Below are 18,230 nucleotides of genomic sequence, written 5' to 3'. Positions count from 1 at the left end.
ATATGTTATATATATTATATTATATATTACATGTAATTATATGTGTACTGTAGTTGTGTGTCACTAAATCAGTGTAGATGGTTGACGTGAAAAACGGGTTTATCTTGACCAGGATTTGAACTTCAGTCTCGTTTGGAAATGGGAGTGAGAAAATGATCTAATTGCTTCCACTCTGTTAAGCTGAAGCGATAAAGCTGTGTGCAGCTGAAACCTTTGGCACTGTTAACAGCTCGAAATGGTCTCTTTCGTTCATTATAAAAAGCATGACGTTGGCTTAGTTCACATTCATTATGATTCATACGACTGTACATGATTATTTTCCAAATATACATTTTGCCCAGGAGCACTCTAAGTAGAAATGCAATGGAGTCTTTTTGGAGGCAATTCTCTAGTATAAATCTTTAATGAGCACATTATGGAAGATAAAACATGTCACAACTGATTAAATGGGCCTTTGCTTAGAGACAATTCAAAAGCCTGCGAAAGAAGTGCTGATCATGTGATAAAGAGCGAGCACCCAAATAACCAACATACAGTATAAAAGACACAATACAAACTCAAATAGTCAAGAGAATTAATGTGAAACACCTATGTTGTCGTTGTTCATTTCTATGTTCAATTATGTGCACATGTGACAGGGACTGGTGTTTTGGGTAGCAAGTAAGCCAGGGTCATTTTTTAGATTTTATAGATTATGAAAGTGCAGATTGTAAGCTTGGCATACATTGAAATCTGAAAATAGTTGGAGAAGATGCTGTATGCTTATTCTAATGTCCGTAACATTCAGAGAAAATTGCACTGAAAGTTGGTGAACAAGCTTTGTTTGCCCTGAACGAGCTTCGATAACAAGTTATTATTATTATTATTATTTTTATGTCCCCCCCCCAATTGTACTTAGCCAATTTCCCCCTGCTGCCCCGGTCGCTGCCCCACCCTCTGCCGATCTGGAGAGAGCCATAGACTAGCATCATGCTTCCTCTGACACATGCACAGTTGCCAGCGGCTTCTTTTCACCTGACAGCAGGGAGCTTCACAGGCAGGACGTAGCATGTGGGAGGATCACGCTATTCCCACCAGTTCCCTTCTGCCCCGAACAGGCGCCCCGACTGGCGAGAGGAGGCGGTAGTGCAGCGACCAGGACAAATACCCTTAATCCGGTTTCCCACCCGCAGACACAGCCAATCGTGGCTGTATGGACGCCCGACCAAGCCGGGGGTAACACGGGGGCACGAACCTGCGGCCCTCGTGTTGGTAGGCAGGGAATCTACCGCTACACTACCCGGACGCCCTAGCTAACAAATTATAAGTACATATTTAGTGATCCTAAATCTGTTGTTTGTTATATTAAGTGCGTTCTTTAACATCTAACCTTGCTTAACAAGAGGAGGGGGGGTCTTTACCAGACCGTGTCACATACAGTATGTGTGGATACATTATGCAGATATATTGATATTATCTCCAAAAGAGAATGTAGATGTATGCTCTTCTTAAAGGTGTCCCCATCAGTCCCTATCACCTTTCAAAGCAGTATTGAAATACACAAAATACATCTATGAATATTTTATTCCAGTGCGGGATTTATGCATGTATTAGATAGGAAAGCACGGCCCAGGTAAGTCACTGATTAGATAGTCAGTGAATTGAGAAGGCAGAGAAGATGATCACTTAAGTGGTTCAGGAATGCACATTCATATGCTGCCTACCGCGGTAAAATATGCATGCTGTCACTCTTTTTAATTGCACTGAATGTACGTGAAGCAGAAAACAGCTCTGCATATGTATCCCCTCGACCGCTCTTGCAAAAAAATCACTCGCTCTCTCTCTCTGTCTCTCAGACGCCTGCCTTATATTTCCTTTCTTTCCCTCTTTTCTTCCTCCTTTCCTTTCACTTTCACGCCTGCTTTGGATTTTCGCTCAGGGTTTGGCATGGATAGTGCTCTCTCTCTAATGGCAACATGAATACTATAATGGATGAGAAACACTCATCAAAGATAGGAGCGATGGTAAACACACATTTCAATAATAGCAAACGAACGCACGTACACACAGCGTAAGTAACTGACGCACATTCTTATAAGGGAAATACATTTGGCAGCAGATTATCACAGACATACAAATTGGTGTGTTATGCTCATACAGCCGGCATCCTCATTATGATGGGCAAGGCTGCTTTTGCGAGCTAAACACATAGAACACACACACACACACACACACACACACACACACACACTCTCTCTCTCTCTCTCTCTCTCTCTCTCTCTCTCTCTCACACACACACACACACACGCACACTCTCTCTCTCTCTCTCTCTCTCTCACACACACACACACTCTCTCTCTCACTCACACTCACACACACACACACACTCTCTCTCTCTCTCTCACACACACACACACACTCTCTCTCTCTCACACACACACACACACACACACAAGGATGGCTCAGACACATGGGTCAGGTGACCCCCCCCCCCCTCCCCCCCCCCCCCCCCCCATTGGGCCACTGGTGACTCATGGGACATGTGACGAACGAACCGGCCCTCCCTTCGATGTCTGACTGAATTTCTCTCTCTCTCTCTCTCTCTCTCTCTCTCTCTCTCGCTCTGTCGCTCGCTTTTATGATGATGAGCCATACATTATGGTAGAAGTCTTGGGCAGGAATATTGAGTCGTAACTGGAATACTCTCTCCCTCCTACTCCTCCATTGTCTCTCTCTCACTACAATTTACTACTATCTCTGTCACTATCTCATCTACCATCTAATCTATCTTCATATAACAGTACTCTACAGACAGCATATGTATGCTGTCTTAATGCTATCTGTGGAGGAAGTACGAGGGCGTCCCAGGTTATGATCACAGTCTTAAGCACAGTCTCCATTTCTTACAGTCTTCTTCTGTCAGTCCTATTACAATAGCGCTGAACAGTCACATGACATTTCTTGCCCCGGAAGTGAGTTCCCCATTCATTTTCTCCATAGACATTTCGAAAAATCCTTATATAATGAGTTTTAAGGCAGGAACCAAGCCAACCCGTGACCTACTGGATCGTGAGTGACCATAAAACATTTCACTTGGAGCAAAAACAAAAAATAAAGACGGGGGGAAAAATTATAAAATTCGATCCCCCTTCCTGTTGTCATTGATTTTGTTTTCAGTAGGTCACAGGTTGGCTTGGTTCCAACCTTAAAACTCATTATATAAGGATTTTTATAAATGTCTATGGAGAAATGAATGGGAAACTCACTTCCGGTGCAAGAAATGTCACGTGACTGTTCAGCTCTATAGCGATCAAAAAGAAGCCAATGTGTAAGGCTTAGTAGTCTACTTGACTGTTAGCTTTTTCAGTCAGCAGTGCATTTTTACCTCCTTGCCTTTTGAGCTCCGCCCCCTGCCGTCCTGTATCACTCCTCCCTGTCCCCAGTTTGCTTCCTGTAAGCCTCGTTGAGCAGCTGTATCTCCTCCCGATACCCACAGCTCTCCTGGGTCTGTCGTCGGCTGTTCTGCCGGTGGGCCTCCACCGTGTCAGGAATACTGATGTTGATGCTGTCTGCCTCCGTGTTGCCGCTGCTGGGGATGAGCAGCGAGTAGGAGGCCGTCTCGCCCAGGTCGCAGGAGACAAAGCGGTTCTCCCTCCGGGAGTAGCGCAGCGATGGGGAGCGAGCGTGGGTGGAGGACTGGCTGATGTTGGAGATGATGGAGACACTGTCCATGGCCTCCTCGTTGTCACAGATCTCCAGAACCTCCAGGTGGATCTTGACGTTAGTGTCCCCCACCCCGGCTATTCCCATCCCTATCTCCATCTCTATCCCCATCCCCATCCCCACCCCGCCAATATCCACATCCCCAGCCTGGCCTCCGGGGTCGTCTGCACGTGGCTCATGACCAACCGATTTGGAGCGGTACACTTCCACCTGGAGAGAAGCAGAGAGTTGTATGCTACAGATTAAAGTTGAATCTTATCTTGTACTATACCAAGGGCGTGATTCATCATTGACGCAAATTGATGATGAAGCTCAAGTGATAAGCTAAAATACTGAACATTCTTGCCATGGATCTGCTCGGTAATTTACTCCAAGAATTCCAAGAAATATCTTGCTTACTTACTTATGTGCTAATGTAGCTTGATTAATATACTGTAGGTCAGAACAGTTTGTGAATTCAGATTAAATATGGCAGATTGGATTGGGGGGGGGGGGGTCTACAGTATGTGCCACATCCAACTGTAAACAGTACGGAGGCCAAATACTGTGTTCCTAGAGCCCTTTTTGTTTTCATGCTAAAAGGAGCTGTCCATCAGCACCACACAGAAATCAGAAACTAAAAGTGAGGGGCTGGTCTGCAATAGGCTAATTAATGAATAATTGATTACAAATGAAATCATTGTATCGTTCAACAATGGAGAAATGCATTCTCATAATAATAATGACAATAATGATAATAATAATAATAATACGTTCACGAAGTTCGTAATGTTTTTCGAATGATTTCCTGGCCCACTTGCAATACCTTCGTGGCCCACCAGTGGGCGCCGGCACACATGTCGGGAATGGCTGGAATAGAGCGATAATCGCTCACACTCCCCCCCTTCATAATCATAACAGAACCCAACCGTGCTGAAAAAGATTTAGCAGAAGAGACTGAAGCGAGTGCTGTCACCTTCCTGGCATTGCTGGGGGAGATTTTGAGTCCGTCGCTGCTGACCTCATAGGTGGAGAGAGACAGGGTCTTCCCCGTGGGCGCCTGCAGAGATACGGTGCCCTGGAACGCACACAGGGGAATGGACAGGCCACCCGTCGACCGCTGAAAGGCAAAAACAAAAACGCACCACAGCCACTGTGAAGAACATGCTTTCAAGTCTACATCTTAGCGCCACATCTTGATTTGTGAAGTTGACAGCTGTGATTTTTCCTGGGAGAATATGATTATTTTTATCATCTTGTTCCCGCTCGGCTGTTTATTGACTGACAGTGTGCCAGTCAATAAACACCTACAAGTATGTTTCTGCCTCTTGTGCCCTTTGTTCAAACTAATTGAGCGTAGATTGTGTCCGTGGCAGAGAGCCTTGTGAAGAGCACTTTGATGGTCAAATGACATGGTACCGCTCAGTGCATTTAGCTTCTAGAAACCTTTCAGGTTCATAGTCAAAAGACGGTGGCTGGCGCTCTGTCTAAGAGATGTTGTTGAGTAGCTGTTATCACAGTAGTGATTAAATCATTTCCAATGTCAATCAAATCAAAAACAAATAATCACTCATTTTGAAAGGTTTTCAATCTTATTCTGAATACGTTGCTTCTTCTATAAACCATTTCAATTATAGAGGGCCCATTTATTGCACTCCCATTTTAATATCATATTGATTTCATGGGTTTAATTCACCATGCATCAAAGTCAGTCTGTCATCTTGATGTGTGAGAGAAAACACCATGCTGTATTGCTAGCAGGGGAGAGGAGAGACATCGTACAGTATGTGACGGTGGGGAGACTGGCAGATCTCACTATGCCATCTAAATTATTTAGATTTCAATCTAATGATATGATTGGTTGTGGACATACAATAGAAATTAAGATGTCAATCTTCTGTCACTCCCTGACACTTGCATCAACAACGGCAGAAGGAAGGATCCTTCTGCCACATTGTGAGAGAGAGAGAGAGAGAGAGAGAGAGAGAGAGAGAGAGAGAGAGAGAGAGAACAACACAAAAATAGAACAACAATGAAAGAAGCAAAAATACAAAGCATGCAGTTGACAACAGAGATGAAAATGAAATGTGTGTGTGTGGGGGGGGGGGGGGGGGGGGCGGGATGTGAGGGATGATCAGTGCTTTAGAGACTACAGAGGCAGAAACTGCCAACGGTGTAAAAGTAGACAGTTGGATATTTGTAGATGGTTCCATTTGTAATCATTAGGAATGGTGCAGCTTTTTAGCAATTCTCACATTTATTCCTGGCTACTATAGTAAAACCGTGCATATAACTTGTATTTATATACTGTACTGTATGTATGAGTTGTGTGTTTTATGGTTTTTAAACCTTCTCTACCGATCTTTTCCCTATGTCTGAGTCCCCCCCACTCTATCTCCATCTGCCCTCAGAGAAAGGCGAGGGCTTGTGTACGCGCCCCCAGCTCTGTGCTTATAGCAGAGAGTATAAAGTCACAGAGAGGGTCAAGATGTCTTGAAGCTTTAACTCCACCTCTCCCTGTAGACGCTGAAGGCCAGAGGCGCTGAAGGAGGCTAATGATATCTAGCCTGCTAACGAGGAACAAAACACTGCCAGGAGAATCACATACCGTCTAGTCTTGACTTTCATCTGTTGTACACCCCCGTACATATAATTGTATTTGTATTCTACTAATCCCTATTCAATGAATAAGCCTCCGACAAAAGGACATGCAGTAATGTACAAAGTCTGCCAAATAAGAAACTCAGAAGAACTCAAAAGAAGTAGGGCACGCACATGCACACGCGCGCACGCACACACACACACACACACACACACACACACACACACACACACACACACACACACACACACACACACACACACGCACACGCACACACACACACACACACACACACGCACACACACACAAACAAGCCAGCAGTCAGCACCTCAAACTTATACTTGATGCAAAATGAGTGGCAAAGCCTAGCTATATATGCACGCCTCCTTGATTTTCTACCCTCTGGCAATTTCAGACTTTTAAGTGGAGCACATTCAGAGAGAGAGAGACATAGAGAGAGAGAGAGAGAGAGAGAGAGAGAGAGAGAGAGAGAGAGAGAGAGAGAGAGAGAGAGAGAGAGCACATGTGCATACAGTATGCATGTGTTCCCCAGCCTCTGTGTTCATGTCCCAGTTTGTTTGGCAAGTTCACCACAAGCTCATTGTGTTCCTGTTCAGTCTCTTTCAAAGGCAATGCCTGGCCTGCTGTTTCTCTGGACTGTTCCCTCCTCCTCTGTGTCAATTATTTCCACTGCCAAGATATAGTCAACATTAGGCCTAATTTATTAGTTTGTCCTTTTTAGACAATTCATCTGGGGACCCAGTGTCGGAAAAAACACACACAGAGAGAAAGTGCTGGCCCGTTTAGATAGTGCAGAGGACTGAAATATAGAAAAGGATCAGTGGATATTACATTAACTGCACAGCACTGATCATGTGACCTCAGCAAACTGGCTTGAACTCCATTGCTGAGCTGCAGTGGTCTTAATTATTGTGTATAAACAAACACCGGGTGAAGAAAGATCCATACACTGACTACATTAAAGGCACACAGACATACTGTAGCAACCCTACAAATACACACTCTCATTTACATCTGTTTGCGTCCTGTGTATGGGCTGTACATGTACGTGTGTGTGTGTGTGTGTGTGTGTGTGTGTGTGTGTGTGTGTGTGTGTGTGTGTGTGTGTGTGTGTGTGTGTGTGTGTGTGTGTGTGTGTGTGTGTGTGTGTGTGTGTGTGTGTCTGTGTGTGTGTGTGTGTGTGTGTGTGTGTGTGTGGCTGGTCTGAAACATGTACACGTTTCATTTTTCATTTCATTTTCATTCCATCTTTTCAAAAGGATATGGACACACACGTACATGCAGGCACACACACACCCACCCACACACACACACACACACACACACACACACACACACACACACACACACACACACACACACACACACACACACACACACACACACACACACACACACACACACACACACACATCTAACTTTCTATTTGCCAATCACATAAGACGCGCCCTGAAACGGTAAACAATCTTTGAAAGCTAAAATCACAACACCGAATCAAATGAAAGCTAAGATCACAACACTGAATCAAATGAAAGCTAAGATCACAACACTGAATCAAATGAAAGCTAAGATCACAACACTGAATCAAATGAAAGCTAAAATCACAACACTGAATCAACTGAAAGCTAAGATCACAACACTGAATCAAATGAAAGCTAAGATCACAACACTGAATCAAATGCACAGAGAGACCAATTGAAGCAACACTTTGCTTTTGAAAGACAGGCTGATTAGTGATTAGTCACTCTGGCTCAAATGGGATGGTGATGATAGTATCTTGATCAATTGCTCTATTACTGTAGTCAGAACCCACTGAAGCTTAGCAGACATACAGATAATGTTGTATGGAGAGGAGAGGACAGGAGAGGAGAGGAGAGGACAGGAGAGGAGAGGAGAGGAGAGGAGAGGAGAGGAGAGGAGAGGAGAGGAGAGGAGAGGAGAGGAGAGGAGAGGAGAAGAGAAGAGAGGACAGGAGAGGAGAGGAGAAGAGAGGAGAGGAGAGGAGAAGAGAGGAGAGGAGAAGAGAGGAGAGGAGAAGAGAGGAGAGGACAAGAGAGGAGAAGAGAGGAGAGGAGAGGAGAGGAGAAGAGAGGAGAGGAGAGGAGAAGAGAGGAGAGGAGAAGAGAGGAGAGGAGAGGAGAAGAGAGGAGAGGAGAAGAGAGGAGAGGAGAAGAGAGGAGAGGAGAGGAGAGGAGAGGAGAGGAGAGGAGAGGAGAGGAGAGGAGAGGAGAGGAGAGGAGAGGAGAGGAGAAGAGAGGAGAGGACAGGAGAGGAGAAGAGAGGAGAGGACAGGAGAGGAGAAGAGAGGACAGGAGAGGATAACAGAGGAGAGGAGAGGAGATGAGAGGAGAGGAGATGAGGAGAGGAGAGGAGAGGAGAGGAGAGGAGAGGAGAGGAGGAAAAAGAGGTTAAAGGGGGACTAACCCCCCAGATATGTATCAGAACAGTGATTTGAAAATACCTATGGAAAAAACCAAGAAATGACATACTCTTGTCTATACTAGACTCTTTGGCTGTGTTGAAGTCAGGATTTTTTTTCGGAAATCGACGCCATTACAGTTTGCCTACCGCCTCGAAAATAATTTATTTGAGAGGGGCAATATCTTTATAAATATCAACAACTAGCCAACGCTGGTGGTCTGTATGGAAACAGCGTTGCTTAAAATGGTTGAAAGTTATATAAATTTGGTAATTCAGTGGCGAACTAGAAATTTAATTATTTTTGTCCATGTGTGTGTGTGTGGCGTCTGTACCTATCGATAAGAGCAAAGTGACGTGCGCTCGTTACCGCAGCACACCGCACAATAGGACAAACCCCCCACTCTGGGGTAACACAATGCGAGATTTCTCCACGTCATTCCCTCGTCCAACTTGCCATGAAGTCCCTTTTTCATTTTAGTTTCAGGGCTTTTCGCGATTCTTGTTAAAAGTTGTGCAAAAGTTTTCCTCTCAGCGCAGTGCAGGCTGCGCCTCCTCCCTCCTGCCAGACCCCGGCTGGCGAAACAGCCTCCTGCATGCATGGGGCGCTCTGTAACCTCACGGAGCAACAAACAAACACAGACAGAAATAGCTGGTGTGCGATTTTTCTGCTCAATACAGTCTGAGATTGGGTACAGGATTGAGGGAATCCCGCATCTGTTTGCGAAGGTGCGACTGGACAGGACGCATGCAAAAGTTTTCCTCTCAGCGCAGTGCAGGCTGCGCCTCCTCCCTCCTGCCAGACCCCGGCTGGCGAAACAGCCTCCTGCATGCATGGGGCGCTCTGTAACCTCACGGAGCAACAAACAAACACAGACAGAAATAGCTGGTGTGCGATTTTTCTGCTCAATACAGTCTGAGATTGGGTACAGGATTGAGGGAAACCCGCATCTGTTTGCGAAGGTGCGACTGGACAGGACGCTTTTCACAGACGGGCACAGCGTCAGTAGCTGAGTAGCCTGCTATAGTCGGAGCAAGGTGAGTGTCTCTCAGGGCACAGCTGCAGATCTCTCCTCCTCCTCCTCCGCCCATTCAGTCTGTCCAAACTCAATACCGATATAATCTCAGTATGAGATGCAGGGAAATATATTATATTAGCCGATGTGTTTAGAGCAGCGTTGTCACGTCGTAGTATAGCGTTATATTTTACATGTGCGCTAAACTGCGACGAGATTTGTTTGCGGAAATGTCAGACTGTTCCCATGCAAAAGCCCCCGCCTCGGCCATGACTAGGCTCAGAGCACTGCTGCGCGCGCCCCCGCGGGTGCATGAGAGCAGACTCTCCCGTTTGACTGGCCGGCAGAAAGTGCTTCCAAGTCGGACTGATAATATAAACAACATAATTAGAGCTTATCCAGGTAAGATATTAATAATGTAATGACACATTCAGCGATAAACTGTCTACAATGAAGACATGTGTCAAATCTGACAACGTGGTGTTCAGTATTTTAAGAGCACAGGGTTTTTGGTTGCCGAAAGGGTACAGGGGGAGTAGGGGAGTAACTATCTTGAAATCCCATAGTCTTTGGGGACAACCTGACGTCAGGTTGTACCAAATCTCCCATTCATTTGAGGGCAAAAAAAAAGCAGTGTTCCACCCTTAGAGGGCGCTTATGCCAGTTATGCTGCTGAAAAATGATACAAATGATAAAATGGCAACAGTTTGGTGTCAAATGTGGAAATTTTGACCAGAATTCTTCACACATCACCCCCAAAGTCATATATATTGGTTAAACGCTGTTTTGGGGGTTAGTTACACTTTAAGGAAGAATGGATTTTAACCATTGTATCTAAATCACGTGCACAACTGCCAGTATGTCAGCTTGATTATACAGAGGCATGCCATATTCACAGATGCAGAGAAAAACAAGTCAACAGACCAACAAACACAAAGTCAGACAGGCATTTAGACAGACACCACATGCACACACACACGCATGCACGCACACACTCACACACATGCACGAGCATGCACACACACACACACACACACATGCACGAGCACGCACACGCACACACGCGCGCATGAACACACACACACACACACACACACACACACACATACACACACACACACACACGCACACACACACACAAGCTGGCTATGAAAAGACTGTGTGTCTGTCTGTATCTCTGTACTTACATAATTACAAAGGCTAGAGAAAGGCTGCATTTAATTTCCTTTTGCAGAGAAAGTAAACACACAGGTCCTGTAGAGAGATGGAAACCCATCCCTTTATGGTCCTGAGGCACTTTCATCACTACACATACTGTAAGTAAATCACCTGTTCACTTATATTACCAGATGTTGTATGATGTTATAACAGTTGTTTGACTAGTACAGAATAGCCTGGCAGCGGTACTTCCGGCTTGGTCAGACGTTCCTACTGACACAATTGACCATGTCTGCGGGTGGGTAGCCGGTGGGGTATGACTCCTGGTCACTAAACTAGTGCCCCCTCTGGTCGGTGGGGGCATCTGAGCAGGGAGGAGGGGCACTGGGAGCAATAACATGATCCTCCCGCACGCTACGTCCTGCAGGTGAAACCCCTCGCTGTCAGGTGAAAAGAAGTGGCTGCCGACCACCGACCGCACATGTTTCGGAGGTCGCATTTGCTAGTCTACGGCTCTCCCCAGATCAGCAGAGAGGGGATGGAGCAACGACCGGGACAGCAGGGGAAATTGGCCAAGTACAATTGGGGAGAAAATGGGCAAAAAAACAAAAAAGATTGATCAAAGAAAACTGCGGGATGATACAAATTACACGATTTAATAGTTCAACATCAGCCTAATACACTGACTACAACTGTCATGAGTGATAGATCAATGTCTGGGTGGTGGTCTACCTGTCTGGGTGTTCTCTCCGATTTGCTCCTGCACCACTCCCAGTCCGTCAGCTCGATTTTCCGGCAGTCCTCGTGTGACAGCCTCCTCTCCGGCCCCTCGAACACCGACGAGGTGTCGTTCAGATTGTGGTCCTGCTCCCCGTGGTGGCCAGAGGGGGAAGGGACGCAGCAGAAGTCTTCGTGGTCTCCGTGGTTCTCGTGAGGGAGCGGAGTGCAGTCTGCAAGGCCCTCTCCTCCGCCAGCTACTGCCTCTAGCAACAGGTCTGCGTGAGAGGAGCTGTCCACTGGGCAGGCGGTGCTGAAATCAAAATCTGCCTCCAAGCTGGAGAGCCCGCCGCTTTCCAGCTCGTGGAGGCGAGTCTGAGGGAAGTCACAGTTAAGGAGGCTGTGGTAGGCCGGCTTCTCGATGCACGGGCTGTGCTGAGACTTGGTGGCGCGGGATAACTTGTACACTCCATAGCCTTGCTGGAAGGAGAGGTTGAACTCCAATCTCCGTTTCACCTCTGTGGAGATTGGAGAAATATTGAGAATAACTTCATGGCACCCTCGAGCTAAGAAATCCAGGTGGCTATCACACTGTGCAATTGGCTCTGCAGCTCATTACCCTTGAGGTAGGTTGCACTGTGATGAATTGAGAATAACTTCATTGCACACTCAAGCTAAAAGGCTATATTTCACATTGGCTCTAGTCTAGAGTGCACATTACCCTTGAAGTTACAGTACACTGCGAGTAGATGTGTGTTAGTCCACGGTGTACCTGAGGGGTCCTGCGTCCCATCCCGTTTGCAGTTGATGAAGCAGCCGCAGGGCATGTGGATCCAGCGCTCGGACAGCACAAACAGTGGCGTGACCGCAGGGGCAAGCAAGGTGAGGAAGAAGCTGAGCGTCTCCAGGGAGGAGCTGCGTGCATTCACCGTGTGGCGCACCAGCACTAAAGTCTGTGAATGAAAGACAGCCAGGGGAAATTGATGGGTTAGCTATTCAAAATGCATTATTTAGGACGTGGGGGGTATGAGACAAATCAATTAAAATAATAAACACAGATTCAAACCCATATTGGGGGCGTTTTTTTCTTTCTTTCCTGGCTACATGGTAGCCCTAATTACAGTCAATTAAATAGCAATAGCTGATTTTTAAATTATTAAACCTAATAGAAAATCACCCGTTATGAGAGATGTTTGTATGACTCAACCATTGTTAACCTGGCGCTGCCAGATGGTTTGTTTGTCGTCTGATTGTGAGCTCATGATCTCAGTTGAATCCAGCTGCCTCGCAGGGTTAAACCATTGTGGCCCCGGATATACATGTACAATGGGTGCAACCTTGTACGCTAACACTTTACTTGAGGGTTCAGTATGACGACTGACATGACACTATCATAACCATGACATGACACCTGTCATGAACATGAGGGAGGCTTTATGAATGTTTATGACTGTTGTCATTAAGTGTCATTCGGTAAATTGTGTCATTGTTAACACAATATTGACATTGTTTGAGATGTCTTTGTTATGATAACTTGACATTAACCAAGACAACATAACCTGTCAGTGTAATTACACTTAATGACATCTTAATGAAATGTTCAAATTGTACTAGGCCTACTGTAGTTGAGGTCAAGGAAATAATTAATGACACTGTTATAAACTCATTGACAGTGTAATTACACTTAATGACATGTTAATGCTATGTCATGTTTATGACAGGTTATGTTGTCTTGGTTATGTCAAGTTCTCATAATGAAGACATCTCAAACAATGTCACCTGACCATTGCATTAACAATTAATGGCATAATTTGAGGGGAACATGTAAAATTAGATATTGGCAATGAAACAAACAGACATGAGGATTAAAATGGAGTGTGTGTGTGTGTGTGTGTGTGTGTGTGTGTGTGTGTGTGTGTGTGTGTGTGTGTGTGTGTGTGTGTGTGTGTGTGTGTGTGTGTGTGTAAGTGGGTTCGTGGTTAGTTGACATGTTCTCAATTGTTTTACTGTAAGACATTTTTAAGTAAACTGTAGGCTACTGTACTGTAAAAAAAAAAAAAAAAAAAAAGTAAGACTTGGACTGAATGACAGATAGCCAGTGTGCATGGTAGAGCAGGTTATGCGCGGAATGCCTAATGTTATTGTACAGTAATTTGGGTTTCATTTAGGCTACTGTATCATTATGCTTTATACGCTGCATGCTTACCATAATTGGCATCCATAAAATAACTCGAACAACCGCCAGGATCATGGAGAAGCGCTTTTGTGCAAACACCACCGGTGTATCCTCGACAGCAGCGTCCTTCTGCCCGTTCCCAGAGGCCGGGGACGTTGTCTGCGCCTTCTCCCTGAGCTCCAGCCCCGTCCCAAACGAGCCTGGGCTCAGCTCGTTATAGTCACCGAAACTTTTGCTCGGGCTGTCCCGGGAGAAGGACGGGAGCTCGCAGAGGGGAGCGGAGCCACTCGGTCCCCTCGCCATCTCCATATAGCTCGGGTAGAGCAGTGTCCTCTGAGGCTCCCTGGAGCACAGCAGCGGGTAGGTGAGGGGGATAAAGAAAAACAGCAAGCCGCAGAAACACAGGGAATATAAAGAGAAAAGCAGAATGTAAAAACTGTCGCTCTCTGGGAAACAGCCGAGAGAGGCCGGTGTAAAGCTGCCCCATCCGCACAAAGGTAACACGCTGACGGCTAGGCTGACCGCCCACACAGCGGCGATGGCCCACATCACTCTCAACGGCCGGCGGACAGACTGAAGCACCCCGAATCTCTTTGTGACATAAAAAGTGTAGGCTGCTATGAGGCAAGCCTTCATGTTGCTAGAAACCCCCTGGAACACATAGAGAAGTCCCGATAAAGCGCACAGGCTCTCCGACTCTCCACCTGCGTCTCTTTCCCACTGGAGGAGCATGAACAGGGAGAGAGGGAGCACGCTGAGCAGGTCGTCCACCGACATGGAAGCCACGATGAGACACAGTGAGGTTTTTCTCCTCATCCGGAGCAGGGAGAGGAGGGAATACACCCCCCCGACGAAGGTAGCTACTGCGAGGGTTACGCACAAGCCGAAAAGCACCAGGCGAATTCGCGTTTGCCTCTCCACCACCTCCAAGGGGTCCGTCCTCTTCTCGTAGGTGGCCGTGGAAAGGTAGCTCTGGTTGGGCGCCGGGGAGCTAAGGTTAAGGTACGTCGAGGACATTTTCATTGAAGTAACTTTGCCCCCTCGGTCTCTATTGTCACTTTTCAAGGGACACGCTCGTTAAATATTACTCATATTAGCCTCAGCCTGTAAAGTTTACTGCGCTGCAAAGAGCCATCTCACATCAGACATTAGACATGATTCAGGGCAGGCTGAAGTTCAAGTTGAACATGTTTGTCCGATCCAACAGGGATAACGCACGGGAATATAAAAGCTTCTCGGTGCCTGGGACGTGGAGCCTCAATTGCCTCGGTGCTCGCAGGCACCTCAATTCAAACCGCGCAACCGGGGCACCTCGTCTCCTCTCCAGCTGCCGATTTATTACGCGCTGTCGTCACCGCCGTTTTCGCTCAGCAGCTGTCATTGGGGTTGGCCCAAATGCAGCCTATACTATAATAACCTACTAGGCTACTCGTGTGCCATTGTAAAATCGGGCCGTTGCATCAGGCTGCCCTTCCCTTGGCTTTGTGGCTTGGACTGGTTCGTTTTGTTTGTGCTGCTGCGCTTTCCTCCGGTCAAGCCAATCATAACGCACCCACCCCCCACCGAATACAAATGAGTGTGCGTGTGTGTGCGTGTGTGTGTGCGCGCGCGTGTGTGTGTGTGTGTGTGTGTGTGTGTGTGTGTGTGTGTGTGTGTGTGTGTGTGTGTGTGTGTGCGCGTGCGTGCGCGTGCGTGCGTGCGTGTGTGTGTGTGGGGCCCTTCAATTAGAGCTGACTGTAATTTGATCTGGAAACCAAAATGAACAATAAGCAGGCTTTTAGCCAGTTTCAAAGTATTATTGGCTTCCATTTCTCATTTCCATTCTGAGAGCTGTTAGAAGATCTAATGCATTCAAGGAAGTAAATGTCACGGCGGCAAGAATGAACATGAACAGAAATTAGATAACATTTGAGAGGGTATATGGCCATGGTAACGTGACGAGTAAGGTCAGTGTGTGTGTGTGTGTGTGTGTGTGTGTGTGTGTGTGTGTGTGTGTGTGTGTGTGTGTGTGTGTGTGTGTGTGTGTGTGTGTGTGTGTGTGTGTGTGTGTGTGTGTGTGTAAAGTGTGGCCTTGTATTGTTGTTCCCTGTGGTGTTCAAGGATGATCAGTCTGAAGGACTCCTCGGTTTGTTTAGAAAGTTCTGTGTATCCTCATGGTTATCCTGCAATAGTGACACTTTACATCTCTCCATTATGCTGTTTATATCCCTGATGATAGATAGATAGATAGATAGATAGAGAGAGAGAGATAGATAGATAGATAGAAAGATAGATAGATAGATAGATAGATAGATAGATAGATAGAGATAGATAGATAGATAGATAGATAGATAGAGATAGATAGATAGAGATAGATAGATAGATAGATAGATAGATAGATAGATAGAGATAGATAGATAGAGATAGATAGATAGATAGAGATAGATAGATAGATAGATAGAGATAGATAGATAGATAGATAGATAGAGATAGATAGATAGATAGAGATAGATAGATAGATAGATAGATAGATAGATAGATAGATATAGATAGATAGATAGATAGATAGATAGATAGATAGATAGATAGATAGATAGATAGATAGATAGATAGATAGATAGATGTTTCGAGTTACAGTATGTGGGGGCCAATGGGGGCTGAGCTCCCATAAGGAGAGTGTGAGACACCATGAACACATACCCCTGTGAGGGTCTAATACACTACCAACAACTATTTTAATCACAAGTAATGCATTGTTTAATGTAATTAGTGTTAACAAGATAAATAGGCTAAAAGAAACATGTCATGTTTCCAAAAGAACGAGGCACCATATTATCTTGTTGTGAACGTATGGCTGCACTTCACCACCTTGGACAGTGCCATTTGTTGTGTGGGGTGCGGAAATGGGCTGGTGTGTGTGTGTGTGTGTGTGTGTGTGTGTGTGTGTGTGTGTGTGTGTGTGTGTGTGTGTGTGTGAATGAGGAGAATGGGGTGGAGGAGGGTCGCAGGAATGTACTGGAAAAAGCAGCAGATCAGACAGAGAGAGAAGGTGGCTTTTAGTTTGACAGCTAGATGATGATAGGGTGAATGGGAAGATGTATCTTACTCTGATTGGTTTAATCTAAGCGATACCACCCACAAACGATGACACTAGATAGCAGCGTGAAAGGAGTGATTGATGACAAGGGGGCATGACAACTAAAGGGTTTCTCCTAGAAGCGGGAAAGGCGGGGTGATTAAGAGAGTGGGCGTGACAACTAGAGGGTTTCTCCTAGGAGAGTGAATAAATGAAGGAGAATGAATGAATGACAACTAACAGGTCTCTCTTTAAGAATCTTCGCTTAAGCTACATTTGTGCAAGAGTGAAAGTGTTGGACCACTTAATGAGCAGTGAAGTCTCTCTCTCTCTCTCTTGTAACCAGCTCAGTGGCCTTGTGGTCTCAGTGTCTGCCCTGAGACTGGGAGGTCGTGAGTTCGATCCCTGGCCGAGTCATACCAAAGACTATAAAAATGGGACCCATTTGCCTCCCTGCTTGGCACTCAGCATCAAAGGGTTGGAATTGGGCAGTTAGATCACCATATGATTCCCACCGCTCCCCCAGGGGATGGGTCAAATGCAGAGAACAAATTTCACACATTGTGTGACAATCAGTGGGACTTTACTTTACCTTGTAACCGCCCGCTTAAAAAAGTAACCGGCACTTCCTTTCCCCAACCCTGTTTGCACATAACATACATTTGCCTATTTTAGAGACCCCCACAAAGCTCAGATTATAACTCGAACCCTGGATAGAGATAGATAGATAGATTGATAGATTGATTCACTAGCTACAGTAGGTCCATGTACATCAACCACTTCGGTTCACTGCAAGGACCACCAGGAACGTTTAACAGATTTATTACAATAAGCGGGTGATCAACGATGATCGAATGTGCAGAAATGAAGAGAGTTGATTGAATGTACACGATGAATGCTGTCTGCGGTGTGTGGGGGCTTCGTGGGGATCAGCCTCGGCACCCGGGCTACAACAGCCCCCCTGTGGAGGAGGAGAGGAGAGAGAGAGAGAGAGAGAGAGAGAGAGAGAGGAGTTGGGGAAGAGAGAAGAGGGTGGGGGGACGGGTGCTGAATGTGACAGCCAAGGTAGAGGGTTAGGTCAGTGTTTAGATTGGTTGCACCTGCGGAGGCGTAGCTGTGGGAGGCGTGGTTGAGGTGTGGCCCTGCTCCTGAAACTCGCTTGATAAGCATCGATAATTTAGATAGATAGCTTTTGATTGATCGATTGATCGATCGATTGATTGACCGAGCTCCACAGGCACCTATATCCTATATCGTTTTTGGAATGATGCCCTATCACACAACACAACAACAGTTCATGCTTACAGTATTTATTTACACATTTCCCCCATTCTATTCTCTCTCATTGTGTGATATCAAGTCTTGTCTGTGGAGGCACAGCTGTTT

At 46.0% G+C, this 18,230-nt stretch overlaps 1 protein-coding gene across 1 annotated transcript; it reads right to left on the bottom strand.

Moving 5' to 3' along the window:
• Positions 1–3,402: 3,402 nt before the first annotated feature.
• On the bottom strand, positions 3,403–14,812 carry LOC310777280 (putative G-protein coupled receptor 149; the record flags this gene model as incomplete). The annotated part of the gene is made up of 5 exons (XM_083637590.1): positions 3,403–3,912; positions 4,658–4,801; positions 11,629–12,131; positions 12,386–12,566; positions 13,820–14,812. 5 exons carry the CDS (start codon positions 14,810–14,812, stop codon positions 3,403–3,405), a joined length of 2,331 nt encoding a protein of 776 aa, XP_083493716.1.
• Positions 14,813–18,230: the final 3,418 nt, after the last annotated feature.

The sequence above is a fragment of the Poromitra crassiceps genome (assembly GCF_964638095.1).
Source record: "Poromitra crassiceps genome assembly, chromosome: 5".
Classification (NCBI taxonomy): Eukaryota; Metazoa; Chordata; class Actinopteri; order Beryciformes; family Melamphaidae; genus Poromitra; species Poromitra crassiceps.
This window is presented reverse-complemented; position numbering and strand designations above follow the sequence as displayed.